The 17,702-nt window shown below is 39.5% G+C and overlaps 1 protein-coding gene across 1 annotated transcript in view; it reads right to left on the reverse strand.

The window, feature by feature from the left end:
* The window catches only part of SLC12A2 (solute carrier family 12 member 2), a gene marked incomplete at both ends in the record, with an annotated part of 68,506 nt that overhangs the window by 27,278 nt on the left and 23,526 nt on the right, over positions 1–17,702 (reverse strand). The window contains 6 exons of the mRNA XM_082013372.1: positions 5,955–6,103; positions 11,218–11,302; positions 11,390–11,517; positions 11,955–12,063; positions 15,070–15,180; positions 16,752–16,891. Of these exons, the coding sequence (XP_081869498.1) occupies positions 5,955–6,103; positions 11,218–11,302; positions 11,390–11,517; positions 11,955–12,063; positions 15,070–15,180; positions 16,752–16,891 (722 nt within the window). The remainder of the gene's footprint in view (positions 1–5,954; positions 6,104–11,217; positions 11,303–11,389; positions 11,518–11,954; positions 12,064–15,069; positions 15,181–16,751; positions 16,892–17,702) is intronic.

Raw genomic sequence — 17,702 nt, forward strand, 5'->3', positions numbered from 1 at the left:
TCTGTTGTGCCTGGAAACATTTTGGTAACAGTAGTGGCAATGTGCCTAGACTGGCAGATGGCCAGGGCATTGCTGCTGTTTCTGTGCTGTTGTACTGGACAGGCTGGAACTCCAGCATCAACTCAAGTCGAAGGGACTGTGACCTGTGGATAAGTCCACGTGGGAGCAGGACACCCCAAAGTGTCTGTGGCCATGGATAAGCCCATGCCAAAGCAGGTATTATCTCGAAGCGTCTGTGGCCATGGTTATGTCTGTGCCACAGCAGGTATGCCTCTGAAGGGATTGTGGCACAGGGATAAGTCCATGCTGGAGAAGGTACACCTTAAAGCATCTGTGCTGTGAGTAAGTCCATGTGGCAGCAGGTACACCTTCAAGTATCAGTGGCTGTGCATTAGGTCACGCTGGAGCACCTCAAAGTGTGTGACCATGGATAAGCCCATGACAGAGCAGGTACATCCCTGGAGGGACTCCAGCCATGGGTAAGGCTGTGCTGGAACAGGTTTAATTTTGAAGGAACTGTGGCTGTGGGTAAGGCCACACTGGAACAGGTATATCTCTGAAGGCATTGTGGCCCCTGGATGAGGCCATTTTGGAACAGGGGCACCTCAGAATGACTGTGGCTAAATCTATGCAGCAGCAGGAATACCCCTGGAGAGACTGTGGCTCACAGAAGGGATTGCAGCCTGTGGATAAGTCTAAGCGGGAGCAGGGGCAAGGGAAGGAATTCATTGTAATGTCTAACCCAATGGTCTGGTCCAAAGGGCCCAGGGGTGGAGATTGTAATGGAAATACCTTTAAATCATTGTAACCTGGGATTTAAGTTGCATGTTATGGGAATTGCTATAGCAGGAACCCCTTGTTGCTAGCCAGGCTAAGAGCAAGGGGAGGAGTTCATTGCAACATTAAATGCTATAACCTGGCCCAAAGGGCCCACGGGTAGAGATTGTAATGGAAATACCTTTAAATTGTTGTAACCCATGGTTTGAGTTGCATGTTATAGGAATTACTAGAGCAGGAACCACCTGAACCAATGGAGGACAAGCCTTACAAGAAGCAGTGCAAGTACAGAAGTAATGAAAAAAGTAATGAAACAAGCAGCCTAAACTGCTTGAAGACAGCCAGTGTTTAAGAATTTGATGCTATCTTGAAAAACCTTAAATTTTTAGTCCATGGACCAAACCTAGCATGGTGCCTTTCAAGCACAATGTGTCAGGGTGAGCTTCTGCATCATTTGCATTGATTACTTGCCTCTCTCATCCTTGCAACCTCACATAGATTATCAGGAAAGGGGCTGAAAGAAGGCAAGAAACATACACAGAAGTATCCTATTTTTAAGTTACTGTCACCTGAAGTTGTAAAACTGAGCTGTCTTACTAGGTAGCACATGCTTTCAAAAACATATATACAAGTGACTGATGAAGTTTTGTTCATATTCCTAGGGTTGAACTAACGATAAATTTTAAAGTTTTTCTTCCAGATCAGACTGACAAAGACTGCTAGGTCTCTCAAACAGCCAACTGACTCTCTATGCTACATCAGGTTTCATTGATCAGCCTTACCTAAAAACATAAATTAAATAATTGCAGGTGCCCAAGATGAGAGTAAAGTACCTGTCATAGGAGTAGAACAAACGGAAAGAACTTCCTGAAGCATATTTGTGGTTGACAAAAAAAAAGGGTAGAAAAGGCCTTTATTCATAGATGAAATAAACTAATGACACATATATTAAGCTACCCCTCCTATGCCCAGGTTTAAGTTAGTTTTATAATTAACAGAAGTTACAGTTGTAAATGCCAGTCTGTAATAACCTTGTAGTACATTTCTAGAAAAGAAGTTAAGGGTGAAAATGCTTTACTGACAAATATTTTAGGAAGAAACTTTTTTTATAGCAAAATAATGAAGCAGCAGAGAATAACCTTTGTAGAAGCAGTATGAAAATTTTATTCCTTGTAAGGATGACTTCATCAATCTTCCCTGAAAGACTTCTTATGATCAGAATCTTTGTACAAGTCTCGATCACTTTTCTTCCCATGTGACTTAAAACATTGTTATTTCAAGCCCTTCATTTTACTACGCTTGCATCAATTTCTTGCAATTTAGTTTCTACAATCTACTCAGATTTTACGTTCTCTTTCTAGGTTCTGTTTATTGCCTCCATTTATTTACACTATTTTTTAATATTACATCTCTTATAAATTGGAGAGAAATCCGAGTAAGATTTTTGCAGATAAAGTTTGTCCACTTTAAAAGCTAGGAAGTTACTACTTAGGTTACAAATGTAAGAGACATTAGGAAGCTTCTTCTAAGCTAGGGGAACAGAAGGGGAACCAGTTCCAGCAGAACCAGTGTGCCATGGTGTTAAACACCCTTCCCCCTACCCCCGCAACATATAGACCATAATCCAAATCTCATGACCACAAAACCAATTAGCCTATATATGCAGTTAAATAGCACCAAAATTTTCATCCTTGAACGGACAGAGAGAATTGCAAGGACAGATCATAGAATCATAGAGTTGTTTGGGTTGGAAGGGACTTTTAAAGGTCATCTAGCCCAACCCCACCTGCAATGAGCAGAGACATGTTCAACTAGATCAGGGTGCTCAGAGCCCCTTCCAACCTGATCTTCAGTATTCATTTCCAGGGATGGGGCATCTAACACCTCTCTGGGCAACCTGTGCCAGGATTTCACCACCTTCATCCTGAAAAATTTCTTCCTTATATCCAGTCTGAATCTACCCTCTTTTAGTCTAAAACCATTACCCCTTCTCCTATCACAACAGGTCCTGCTAAAAAGTCTGTCCTCATCTTCCTTATAAGCCCCTTTCAAGTACTGGAAGGTCTCCCCAGAGCCTTCTTTCCTCCAGGCTGAACAACCCCGACCCTCTCAGCCTATCCTCACAGGAGAGGTGTTCCATCCCTCTGATCATTTTGGTGGCCCTCCTCTGGACTCACTCCAACAGGCCCATGTCTCTCCTGTGCTGAGGGCTCCAGAGCTGGATGCAGTACGGCAGGTGGGGTCTCACCAGAGGGGAGTAGAGGGGCAGAATCACCTCCCTCAACCTGCTGGCCATGCTGCTTTGGATGCAGCCCAGGACACGGTTGGCCTTCTGTGCTGCGAGTGCACATTGCTGGCTCATGTCCAGCTTTTCATCCCCCAGTACATCCAAGTCCTTCCTGGCAGGGTTGCTCTCAATCCCTTCATCCCACAACCTGTACTGATACTAGGAGTTGCCCCGATGCAGGTGGAGGACCCTGCACTTGGCCTTGTTCAACCTCATGAGGCTTACATGGGCCCACTTCTCAAGCTTGTCCTGATTATGTAGTAAGGATTGCTCTGTTGCCACTGGTGTGGTGAGATAGATATCTAGTTGATAATGGACTCAGTGTAGGCTTGGTATTTACTCTTTAGACAGTTTCTTACACTTCAAATATTTGGGAAAAGGGACAGTTTCAGCTGTTTTGTCCAGCCATTGTGGAGTAGAAAAAAATGCCACATAAAAGAAGCAGCAGCTTCTTTAAAGGTAGATTTTTTTTTTATAAGAATGTGGACAAAGCATTGCTCACTTCTCCCTTCCCCTAACATTTTTCAAATGTTTTATGGCTGCCTTCCTTTTGTAGGAGGAATGCTTTAGCAGAACTTTTACACTGTTTCTAGAGTAGAGTTTCATGCTACTTTCAACTTGCATGCGAAGTTTACCAAGTTCTGCATTAAAATTACCTAAAGGTATAACTTATCCTAGGGAAGTTCCAGGCTGAGGCTACAGAGCTCAAATCAAGTTTCTGAAGTTGCTCTTCTACAAGGTGACAGTCTGGGCACAGAAATGTCACTGACACTGAGCAAAGAAGTGTCTGAAGCCTGTGAGGACCTGCAATTCATTTGTGTTAACTACAACAGAAACTAAAGAGGGTCTTACTATGCAAGCCTGACTAAGCCTGTCTCACCAATGTTAAGTTTTATAGCATCATCTAAGCTTTCCACAGGTAAATCATACTACAAGTCATTCATTTGCTGCCCAAACACACTCAAAACCTGAGCTGCCTAAGCACTAACTTCAAATCAATTCTTTGTGCTGCATTCAGTTCTTCTGGCAAAGTGTACTGAAGTGATAAAGTCATAAGGCTGTGCACGCAAGTAATGTGGCACTTCTGACCTCAGAACCTGCATGCTTACAAGCTCTAAGACAAATACAACAATTTTCACTCACTTTAGGGATTTATTTATGTTTGTGAAGTATTTGTTCTGAGTTATTTAACCTACAAAAAGAAGTTATGTTTGTATGAAGAGCTTGAGGGGTACACAAGCTTGGAGCCTCCCTGGCCCATGCCTTGCATATAAAAAAAACCCTTCTCCTTACAGCTACTATTCACAGCTACTAAGTTGAGGGCAGTTCAGTTAGAAAATGGACAACAGTTTATCCATAGGTAGGCAGCCTCTCACATAAACGATCTCCTTCTAACCTCTTCTGAGAAGACAGAATCAGACTCTTCAGAGATGCACAGCAAAAGCTGTGAGGATGATTGAAAAAACAAGCAAGGGAATTCCAACGGGTATTAGAAAAACAAAATTCCACCGAGAAGGTGGGTAAGCATTGCAACAGGTTGCCCAGAGATGTTATGCAGTCTCTACAACAAAGTTTTTAAAAGCCCAACAAAAAGGGGGGCGTAAGAGGCACTGCATTCCCTGTGCAGCCCCTGGCCTTGAAAGTGACTTTTCCCATTCAGAACCCACTAGTTTTTCCACAGAGAGAAGCAAGAATAATTTGGGAGACAGAAGTACTCTTTAGACCAAATGCTAAGAAACTAGAACATTAATGACTGACTAACTAGAAGCACAAGCAACATTGATGTTAAACAACCTCACCGAAGTTACGACTTAAAGAGAGAGATACAATCAGAGGAAACCTGTTCCACACTATTCTCAGCTGTACATATGATGATATACTGGGTTCTTTCAAGCTTAAACAAATTAAGGAAGTTATCAGATTTTGCACAAGAGCAATTCTGAAGTGTTTCAAAATATGGACTTTGTCTAAACCAGAACAAAGCAACACCAAAGAGATACTCAAATTATTCCACTAGAATGGTCTGCACTGCAACATTAATTCAGCATGTACAAAATAGGTTTCTTGATGAGCTTTGCAGGTAAGGCTGTCAGCCTAACACAGAAATAGTACATGTAAGGAGTACATGTACCACATGTATTTCTGATCAAAACCCATATGCCAGACAACTTCTTCATTAATGGATTTCAGCCTGATCTCTAGCCAACTTTTGTACACCTATTAGAAAAATTTAGGGCAAAGATGAACTACCATATAAAGCAAGTTTAAGTCTATTGCCATTAAATAGGTTTTCCATTGTTTCTTTCAATCCATTACGAATAGTTCATGGACATCCCAATTACCTGTGAAGTATAAGTTGAGGACTATGAATTACCCATTGACTTCTAGAGAATTTTTAAATACAGTAACAACAGGTTTTACGAAAATCCACAACATTGTTACCACTAAAGAGAATACTGTGACAAATATGTAAAACATCCTTAAAAAGTCAGCATATTTTCTAAGAAACTTAAAAAATTAAGGAACAAGTTCTTGACAGAGGCTACCTATGATTACTATGAATCACTATTGAACAATGAGTACTTCTATCCACATGACTGAATGATGACATTCAGATATCTAAAAAGAGAAAGTTGTAGTCACACCCCCTAACCTAAGCAGAGGTTTGATGAAGAGTAAATATTTATACCACCTGTGTATGAACACCCAGAAGTTTTTAACATAGTTACATTGTTCTTCTACATATTAGCTAGTGTACCACTTAAATATTCCAGATAAATCTTATATTTATGGAGATAGGCATTTTTAGCCTATGATTTTTCTTCATATGCAATTCAAAAACACAACAAGCACAACAGCAAATAAACAGATTTAGGAAGAAGTTTTATACCTGGAAATTGTTCATCAGCCCATACTGACACCCTGTCTGACAGGAGGAGAAATCATAGTTTAATTTGCAAGCTGCAGTAGTGCAATTTGTCAGCTCAGTGACAATGGTGTTGTTAACGTTCCCTGTGGCATCTCGAACAACACAAGAACCTAGAGTGGACACAATTACAAAAAAAGGCATTAACAGACTGAACCTGAACTTAGGACATGAGGCAAGCTCAATTCCCTTTTTATGTAAGTGCATTCTCACAGAGCAACATTAAAATATGGTATTTATATTTTTAATACATTTCAGTAATAAGCACATCTTCACTGTGAAGAACAAATACAAACAAGCAAACTAATTGCTCTCTTGCCTGAGATGATCTTCAGTTTTTGAAGAAATCTGAGTCCAATACAAAATTTTTCGCACAGAGGAAAACAATGTCAATAGACTTGCAACAATTTTATCTCAAGATATTATTTCTCTGAATCATGAGTTTCCATGTAGTATTTAACTGAAATTAGTATTATGCACTATCACTTGATTTTATTTTTTGCCAATTTTCCTAGAGGAATGCTTTTTTGTAGCATATGTACAGATTTATGTAGACAGGTGTGCATAGTGTTGCAGTTATTTCTTTTCCAGTCAATATGGCTCAGACATTCAAAAAAAGTCGTTTGTCATGCAAACTTGCTTGTTGCAAGCCATCTTCCAAAGCTTAAACAAGCCACCTCCTATGTGACTGTGGTATTTTAAGTTGGTTTCTAGGTGAAAAACAAGGCTACACAGTCCCATTCCTGCCATTTTTTTGTAAGTTTATCACTTAAAATGCTGTCTTCAATTTATCTATGATTATTTGTAATTTCACTGGTCAAAAAAATGCTGAAGACACAGCATTTCAGCCCTTAACTACTAAGAAAAACTAAAAAGTACTAAAAAGCCCATAAGTGATCTACTTTATGGTTTTTTGTCTCCAAGAACAAAAACTAGAGCAGACTAAGTATTATCTAACAATCTATAGCTTAAGAGTTGAGGTAGTCAAATTGTTTGGACACCAGCAAGTATTTCCGGGAACAGGAATTAACTAAAGAGTGGAGAAGAGAAGAGGGAAATCTATAGAGCAGTAGCCAATGGAATTCCGTTAATTTGGTTATCTAGGAACTTGAATGACAAAGAGGTCCCAGGGACAGAACCACATGACTGCTGAGGACCTGAATTACTTAATTGCAATATAAGGAGGTCACAGATGTGCTGCAAGCTTAAGTTTAAGTTTCTCCAGTAACAATCCCTGTTATTTGTGTAATTTGTCTCTCTGTCACTGGGAAAATGAACTCCTAAATACCTATATCATATTTAGATAGCTTCTGAGCCATTAGAACTTGAATAACTGTCCAGTATAACATGCGGTCATGGTAGGCAGACATTACTTAATCCTTCCACTTTTCAGATTTATTTTTCAGTTACTTAAGCCCAATTGGCTAAATTTCATTAAGAGTTTACTATACTGATCACCTGTCTTATGCTTTTCTTGTGGGTATGTGGGTTTTTTGTTGCTGCTGTTCTGTTTTCTCACAGAGAGCTTTTAATTCCGTTTAAAAAGTTTCTTCTCCACTACACAAGTATTTGCTCCAGCCATTCAAGCAATATGTGATGGATGTAACAATATACTTACTTATAGTTGAACTATCTGTAGTTGGTAATACATTGCAGTGACAGACCCATTAAGTTGAGCAACCCATTAAATAGCTACAGTGCACTATCACAGCCCTCCTTTTCCTCATTCCCTTTTTCATAGTTCAGATCCAAATGGGATGGCAAGTCTTTCACACACGAAGTCAAAGTATGACAGAAAAGGACAGTGGCACTATGAACAAACTTCATGTAAGCCTTACTTGTAAGTGAACGCAGAACAGAAGCCATCTGGGCAGGCTCCATTCTCAGCAGAAGATATTTAGATATAAGTAAGGGTCCAGACATTTTATTTAACTCTCATTCAGAAAAGTTTTATTTATTCATAAGATTCTGGCAACATTTTCCCTAAGAACCTCTAGGTCTCCTTTCCTGTGAAAACAGGATTTCATCTTTTTATTGGCATTTATGAGCATGTTCCTGCTAAAGTCAAACAAAGTTTTGCCATGCGATAAGCCTGAGGAGCTTAACAGATCATGTATATCAAGTTATCTCCTAACTACATGGAACAAGCAAGAATTCCAGAGATACTACTCTGAGTCCTTCAGACTACAGTTGAGATTGCTTAACTTCTCCAGTGCTACAAGCAGCTACTGTTAGGCTCTCATTAATTCGTTTTACTTCCCTGTGTACAGAAAGCATGTCTTAACCCTACTCAGAAGTTTGGGATTTTTATTAGAGCTTCCCTTGTTTTTAAGGCAATAAATGTTGTTCTTCGAAATATGCCTTTCAAGAATTTTGATGTAGAAGTTGCTATCTTCATCCTGCCACCTGCCCATCTGCATTAGTCCTTTGCTAAAATATGAAACTGCACACCTCCTCACAGCTGTTATTTTTTAAATAGGCTGCCTAGCTCTAGTAGTAAGACTCACAGCTTTCCTCTACTCACCCTCTTATTTACTACAGAGCATGCAAATACTGAGCGAAATTCCGAACATCATCTTCAGACATGACTACTCGGTGACATTTACTAGCCCCTTCAAAATTTTAATGACTTGCTTATTACTACTCTGGAAATTTACAGTAGGGAATAGTGTGTGGGAAAAGGAATGAAAGTATTTGTATTTGTCAGATTTCTGATCCAAAGCCTCAAAAAAAGGTACATTTCACTCATGACATAATCTCTGACTTCTGCAACAGCACTGGCCTTTTCTAACTAGCAGAATTCTAAGTGTCAGTTATAGCAGGCAACTAAGGCAGAACGTTTCTGATGCATCAAACAATTTCATGTTCAGTTGGTTTTGCAAGCTGTTCCTTTCGCAATATGAAAAATGAGTTTTTTAATATTTGAAAGATGATCAAAGTAGTCCATTACCAAATGAATATTAATAAGCATTTTGCTCTCATGTGGGTTCAAGTTCTAAAGTATTCAAATTTGATAGCAGAGGTCTATGCGGTCAATCTAATTAGGAAATAAGCATAGGTCATTATGCTGCATAAAGCACAATCACTACAGAGCAACTATTTGGCAGAGCTACAGTACAATGTTAGCCAACAGAGGCAGACTAGCAAGATTGGTATCTTTGGAAAGGAAGTATCATTAGTGGTAAGATCAATGGTACTCTTACAAATGAGAATTTCATTCAAAAGGATGAAGCACAGCTAAGATAGGGCAAGGTTTTTCATATAAGAAAATTGATTACTGCTGCCAGAAACTTACTTGTGTGACACAGAATCACAGAATGGTAGGGGTTGGAAGGGACCTCTGAAGATCATCTGGTCCAACCCCCCTGCCAAGGCAGAATCACCTAGGGCAGGTTGCACAGGAACGTGTCCAGTCAGGTTTTGGAGGCCTCCAGAGAAGGAGGCTCCACAACCTCTCTGGGTAGCCTCTTCCAGTGCTCCGTCACCCTCACAGTGAAGAAGTTTTTCCTCATGTTGAGGTGGAACTTCCTGTGCTGCAGTTTATGACCATTGCCCCTCATCCTATCACTGGGCACTACTGAAAAGAGACCGGCTCCATCCTCCTGACAGCCACCCTTCAGATATTTATAGAGATTGATAAGGTCCCCTCTCAGCTTTCTCTTCTCCAGACTAAAGAGCCCCAGGTCTCTCAGCCTCTTCTCATATGAGAGATGTTCCAGTCCCTTAATCATTTTCATAGCCCTCTGTTGGACTCTCTCCAAAAGTTCCCTCTCTTGAACTGGGGAGCCCAGAACTGGACACAATACTCCAGATGAGGCCTCATCAGGGCAGAGTAGAGGGGGAGGATAACCTCTCTCAACCTGCTGGTTACACTCTTCTTAATGCACCCCAGGATACCATTGGCCCTCTTGGCCACCAAGGTGCATTGCTGTCCCATGGATAACTTATTGTCTACCACAACTCCAAGGTCCTTCTTCATGGAGCTGCTTTCCAGCAGGTCAACCACACCTGTACTGGTGCATGGGGTTGTTCCTCGCCAGGTGCAGAACTCTACACTTGTCCTTGTTAAATTTCATGACGTTTCCCTCTGCCCAAGTCTCCAGTCTGTCCAGATCCCGTTGAATGGCAGCACAGCCTCCTGGTGTATCAGCCACTCCTCCCAGTTTTGTATCATCAGCAAACTTACTGGGGGTACATTCCAACCCTTCATCTAGGTCACTGATGAAGATGTTGAACAAAACCAGACCCAGTACTGATCCCTGAGGAACATCACTAGATACAGGCCTCCAACTCGACTCTGCACCGCTGACCACAACCCTTTGAGCTCTGTTGCTTAGTCAGTTCTCGATCCATCTCAGTCACTCATCCAACCCATACTTCCTGAGCTTCACTATGAGGATGTTATAGGAGACAGTGTCAAAAGTCTTACTGAAGTCAAGGTAAACTACATGCACTGCTCTCCCTTCATCTACCCAGCTAGTCACTCCATCACAGAAGACACAAATACAAACATTTCCAATCATACGGAAGAAATATGCAAGATATGATTATAAACTTATGTTCTTAAGGTTACTAAAATAGAATTATTTTATGGGTGGGAAAAACCTGGTTAACCATTGGTGCTCTGAGCAAAACTCATACAGAGAGCACCAAAACCCAAGGCAACTCCTACAGAGAATTTCAAGCCACTTTGCTGTGGGGAAGACCAGGAAGAGAGTCTCTTTCCGCATGAAAAGAAAACTACAGACAATGTTTCTCAACATGACAACACTTCTGCAAGTGTGCTGGCCAGATGAAGCTCTCCTTCCTCTACTGGGAGAGATTCACTTCAGGTAAGTAGATGACTACATCATCTTCAAACCAATAGAGGTGTTTGTTCAATGAGTATTTTCTGAAAACACATTCTTCTAATCCAGGGATTATCCCACTGCTAAATTGTAGATCTTTTACCATAAGTAACTGCAACAAATGAGGAAACATCCATATGAAGTCTTTCATCATCTTTTGTCTGAAGCAATGAGTAGTCTTAGAAACTAATTTTAGGAAATTATAAAACGAGCTGAAAGCTGAACCTCCAACAATACAAGTTAGAAACCTCTGGATATTACTTTCCCATACATGAAAGTCAATTACATAATGACTTTACATAATGAATTATATAAACCGTACCAAAACACACCCTCAGAATGAATGTGAAAGGATAAAGTTAAAAACATTCTCTATTTACCTACAGACACTGCAATTCCTACATAAACCAATGTAGTAATGAAGATGGCCAACAGCGTTCCTTTAGGTATGGCTGACTGAGGATCCTGAAAGAAAAAAGTCAGTGGACAGTGACGACAGAGATAAATGTACACTCAGTGTTTGTGAACAATATTTGCTAATTCACTACTCACCGCAAGATCACCTGAGATATTTGCACCAGCAAGTATGCCAGTTGCAGCAGGGAAGAAAATAGCAAATACAGAAAAGAAAGTTTCCTCCTGTCGGAAATCTGGTCCAAAATTCTCCATAAATATTTCAGCTGTAGAAAAAGATGTAAGTCTATCAATATTCATATAGAAGCTGCAGTATTAGCCCATTACCCATTATTAGTTCCATGAAAAAGCTGAAAGTCACAGCTGTATGATCTTCTTAAAATTAAGCATAGAACATTTAAGTCATCACTTCAACTCAAAATAAAAGTTACAGTAAACTTAAACAGCCTTTAAAACTAGAAAAAGTACTTACACAGTATCATCCTGCTTTTTTAAATGTAGTGGAATTGCTATTAAGCAGGCAGGACAAGTTTTGGCCCAATAGCTTTAAGGAACAAAACTGCAGAATTTTGAAAGAATTAGGAAAAAAAAATCTCTATAGTTAAAACACAACTATAAGCTATTTTAGATGTTTAAATTAATTACAATAGCATGTCTCCTCTTTGCAAAGCTACTGTTTACAATACTAACTGTTCCAACATACCTTTATAACCAAAGAAACCTTTAGGCTTCTTGTTATCCAAAGGAATAAATGTTCCTATGACAAAGTCTCCAATAGCAAGTATGAGGATCACCAGTAAGACTATCTGTGCCTGAAACATAATGATTGCAGTCAGACAGTAGAATTTGCTCAGTTTCAAGCTTCAATGATGTGTTCTAAAATGTAAATATTTACTTGATTCCAAATTCAGTTTAGTCTTCTCAATTTCTTTTCCACAAACAAACAAGGCAAGCTGGAGAGAACACCAATCAGTATGTTTAATAAAGAAACAGAATTTGTAAATTTAACACCCATTCGAACCATACCCCTCATAGTTATACTTCCAAAGACAAAATACTTAAAAGAACTATTTTTTCTATTAGCCTTCCAGAGGGAATGGATTTGAGTAGATTGGGAGAAATTCACAAGAAAAAAAGCTAAATGCACACGAATTCTAGGAGTATTGCCTTATTAACCATGATCATAATACTTTGCCTTATACATTAGTACACAATATTTGCTTTACTAAGAATTTTATTACATCAGGAATCAAACTGCTTTTTTTTTGCTACTTTATGCAACGGAGTAGATTTTATTATGTTCTCAACCCTTATTTATGAAATTAAATTGCAGATTACCACAATTACTTTTTAATTTCTAGTTTTCTTGAGACTTTTTTCATTACAACCTACATTTTCAGACACTATTCAATAAATCTATTATAAACCCTACACTTGGAACAAGAAGTACTTTAAGTCATCCAGTGCCTCAGAAGTATGACTAAAGATAAATCTAGGCATTTAAGAAATGGTTCAGGTTTTACATTTAAATAAGCAACTACATGGCCCTGTTATCTTTTGTGTTGCTTGATTCCTTATAAAGGCATATGCCAGTGGCTTGGAGGAAGCTATTAGTAGTTTGATTTTTTTCCAGGCTTTTAATATGCAATTAAGAACTTAATTAATTAATCAGAACCTAATACGAAATAGTACTGTGGCATTGCTGATTGTTACCAAGCAAAGTTTTCAGTTCACATAGCCTTGCAAAAAAACAGGGTAGTACAGCGATAAACAGAGTATGACAGCAAAGAGCAGAGTTAGAAGACCACCTGAAGAAACCAGTTTGTGCATCATATTTAGATCTCTCCTTTGCCCAGTCTAGAGAATAGGTGAGAGGTGTAAGGATGCAGCCAAGTGCTTACAGAAGTCTTCAATAAGCCCAGAAGCTTCAACATGAAATTACCACAGAGCAATTGCCACAGGTGGCTTTATCCAGTAAGAAACCTAGGCTTCTCCCTGAAGCTAAGAGCATTTTCTGAATGAGCTTTTAAGACTTCAATGCAAGGAGTTGAGTGGTAAGGGATCACAAACTGTGAAAAGTCATTTCTTAAGCAGGCTCCTCTGGAATACCAGTCTCTCTTAGCTTTTAGGTCTATTCAAAGGCATTATTATACATTTCCCTTGTCCCATTTTCCAGTGCATTCTCCAAGTCACAGGGAAGGCATAGGAGAACATCATAGATACTTTAATCAAAAGGCAAGTATTAGTGTTTTGCTATGCTAAGCTCTACATTAACCCACATGAAGTGCCTGTTTGACAGGTTCTGTTGCTAACCATCACTCCTACCTGCCTCCTTCCATGATGCAGAAACCAAGCCAACAAGCCTTGATTTTTTCATTGAGCACAGAATTTTTGAAAGCTACCCATTTCCTAATAAGGATGATGCTGAAGTGGTATCACAGTTTGGGTTTGATATAGAAACATTAAACAGGGGTATTTCTATGGAAGCTATTTTTACAGAATTGCTCACACTACAGAGCAAAAGCAAGATATTTCTACTGACTTTAAGTGACAGTGGCCAGAGGATTAATAACTAATTCATTCAAAGGAAAAACTAAGTGTTTGAGATTAAGGAGCACAGTATTGTTCAAAATTGGCTGCATAAAGATACCATTACAAACTAAGTTACAGACAGTGAAAGAACTACCTGAAAAAGGCAAACAATTTTTACAGAAGTGTGCTGTTTGATTTACAAGTACATGCCAAAGTCAATTTCTGTAGATTCTTTTCTCCCTGTGGTAGATCCAAGTAATATACCTGATCTTCACTTCCTTCTTCTACAATCCCTAGGGACTTCTAGGGTTGGAAACAACACTAAGAAAAAACCCTCTCTCATTTCAATTATGAGTATCATCATCATCTTGATGCAGGATCATAAGAAACTGTTACAACATTTACACAAAGAACCTCCTTCAGTTGTCTCTCACTGCAGAAAATAGGAGCTACTGTGAACCAAGTATCAAAAGAGAAGGGGGACCAACTGAGCACACTATGGACAGATACTCAGAAAAGAGCCTACCAGGTACAGGAAACAGTGAGCAAGCTACACTGCCTGGTAATGCAGAGCAGAAAACTAATAAGGCAACCTCTACATTAAGGTATCCTAGGATCTTTATGTATTTGTTTCCACAATCAGAGTTGACCTAAGACCATGGAGCCACAACAAGATGAGGAAAGTAGGTTCCCCCTCCTACACATTCATCACCACCAGTGTTCGTAACACTTCTCAATGCTGGGCCTAGTGATTGCATTGCACCGTCTGGCTGTTTCCAAGTGAAAACAAAACCAGAAGGGAGCAGAAGGGAAGGTAAGAATATTGGTTTTGAGTTAGCAGAAACTACATAACTTTAGACTGGCTTCAGCTCCAGCCTGTATTTTCCATTCACAGAGCTCATCTGAAGTTCCCAGTGAGGGAAAATTCCCACGATAATGCCCTTACCTTTTCTTGTTGTGATGTAGTTGCCCAGAAGAGGGTAATACCATTGACCTACTTGACAGTGTCACTAAGAGTAGATCATGCTGGTTTTTAGGTTCTCATAGATGCTTAAGCTTCAAGTGGAGCAAAGTGCTCCAAGGTGTGAAATGCTGTCCAGACCTACACACATTAGTGCTAGACAGAGAGATACTACATAAAAACTGCCCACTGACTGACTTCTAACATACCATGCATGCAATACTGAGTGCACTAAATACATTAAAAATAAATCAAAACAGATGAGGTAGAAAGTGGAATCAAAATTATGAAGCAGAGAATAAAAGAAAAGGTGATAGTTCCTTACTTTTGCTTCCCATTCCATTCCAGCAACGGAAATACCCAGCAATATAACCACTGTGATAGCCCCTATGATTCTGATATCATTCATTTCATCAATCATCAACGTTCCATTTTCCTAACAAAAAAAAGAAAGTCATACACTTTATCAAGTATTTCTCTTCCCTACTGCAGAATAGCATTTTATTGACTGTAATTTATTAATAGAGTTAACCTCTATACCACAAATTTACTCATTTTAAATTATCTGTATGGACACAATTAATTTGTTTTTTGCCTTGTTTTAAATCACTGAATCTTCTAAATAGCAATGATCATTCCTGTTCATAACCCATTCCCAGAGAGAATGGGCTGTTTTCACCTGCCAGAGAATTAGATTAATCAGCAAGGCAACTGCTACCATCTCGCACCTACGCATGAATATTACCTGTTGTTCACTATTACTCTTAATTCTTTTCATGTATTCTAAACTTCTTCCCATCTACAAAGAGTATGGTTGAGTTCCTCTCAATATTACATATAACAAAAAAATCCCACAGACAAATAATATTTGGTTGTGTTTAACTTAAGGAATTGTTTTTAATAAGCAGAAGTCCTTTGAAAATGAGCTTAATATAAACAACTAGCACTTAGAAGAAAGAGTTCACTAATAAGAATCTCAGCAATAACAACTTACAATTCTGCATTATGTATCTGTACTGCCTCTCCTCTCAACAGCCAGCTTGGACTTTACCACAAATGTATACGCTTTGTTTTTTCAAAATGGATAACAATGTGGGAAGTTTCCATTTGACACCAATTACAATTTCTTTTTTTACCAAAAAGCTACTGAATTACAGTAGTATTGTACTGATATATCAGTAGTAACCTTGAACCTCATTCCACGTCTTTGAACTGGTCAGGGCAACCCTCGGTATCAATACATGCTGCAGGATGAAGGGATTGAGAGAAGCCCTGCCAAGGACTTGGGGGTGCTGGGGAATGCAAAGCCGGACATGAGACAACAATGCACGCTCACAGCCCAGAAGGCCAACCGTATCCTGGGCTGCATCCAAAGCAGCGTGGCCAGCAGTTCGAGGGAGGTGATTCTGCCCCTCTACTCCGCTCTGGTGAGACCCCACCTGCAGTGCTGCATCCAGCTCTGGAGCCCTCAGCACAGGAAAGACATGTGTGTGAGTCCAGAGGAGGGCCACAAAAATGATCAGAGGGATGGAACAGCTCTCTTATGAGGGCAGGCTGAGAGAGTTGGGGTTGTTCAGCCTAGAGAACAGAAGGCTCCAGGAGGACCTTATTATAGCCTTCCAGTACTTAAAGGGGGTTATAATAAAGATGGGGACAGACTTTTTAGCAGGGCCTGTTGCGATAGCACAAGAGATAATGGTTTTAACCTAGAAGAGGGTAGATTCAGATTGTATATAAGGAAGAAATTTTTCACAATGAGGGTGGTGAGGCACTGGAACAGATTGCCCAGAGAGGTTGTACGTGCGCCATCCCTGGAAACATTCAAGTGGGGGCTTTGAGCAACCTGATCTAGTTGAATATGTCCTTGCTTATAGCTGGGAAGTGTTGAACTAGATGACCTTTAAAGGTCCCTTCCAACCCAAAACATTTTATGATTCTACGATTAGATGACAGCTTGAACTTGCATAGAGGACGGTGTAATCAATGTAACAACTATCATCCATATACCTTGAGCAACTCCACAACTGTCTCTGCAAAGCCAACAACATACATTGCTACTGCAACAGCATTAGCAAATGCAAAAATCAATCCTATGGCACCACCAAACTCTGGCCCCAGACTTCTGGAAATTAAGTAATATGCTCCTCCTGAAAGAAAGAGACCAAAAAAACACTACATGAAAGAGCCTAAGAATAGACAGTCATCAGCAATTTAAAGTTTACATGAACAAGACGTTAGTTATTCTTGCATCTCCTCTGATGTATTAGAAAATAACTCAAACCTCAGTATTTTAGGGACAGGCATGCTGAAGATTCAGGAATACATTTCAAGTTTTTAAGAAAAGACACCAGTTGGAAGTAATCCCTGACTCATGCACCACATCGTATTATTCAGCTACGCAAACAGTTCTATGGTGAAAAAACAAATGGTAAAGCACAAGCAGCCGTTACTACTGGGCTTCTTATTTCAAACTACTCAAACCATTTGTGCTTAGTTCTACTATCATACGTTTTCATCAGCTATGGCTCAAGAAATTGGCAAAGTATTCTGTAATAAATCCACTCAAGTTTCAAACCTCCATGACATGTTTCTTAAAGCTCTGTTGTCAAGGGAATTTTGTGCCCTCCAACAGGACTCTCAAAACAATCACATGGCCACTCTATTTTTCAGAACCTACGTTTTGTATTTTTGAGCTTGACAAATACAACATCTCAAACTGCATATGATAAATGGAAAATAGAGTCTCTACAGCATTAGAGAAGAGTAAAATTAAAAAAAAAATAGCAAAGGCACATTCCTCCAATTTAAGGCTAAGCTTTCTAGAAGCAACAAAATCCTCCAAGCGCCAGTCTGTAGTAATTGAGTGCACACTAAAAATTTGCAACAGGAAATCCTTAATTACACTGCATTACATCTCTTGTGCAAAACATATGTAGGTACCCAGCTTTGACATACTTT

Source organism: Phaethon aethereus, assembly GCF_964289735.1.
Source record: "Phaethon aethereus genome assembly, chromosome: Z".
Classification (NCBI taxonomy): Eukaryota; Metazoa; Chordata; class Aves; order Phaethontiformes; family Phaethontidae; genus Phaethon; species Phaethon aethereus.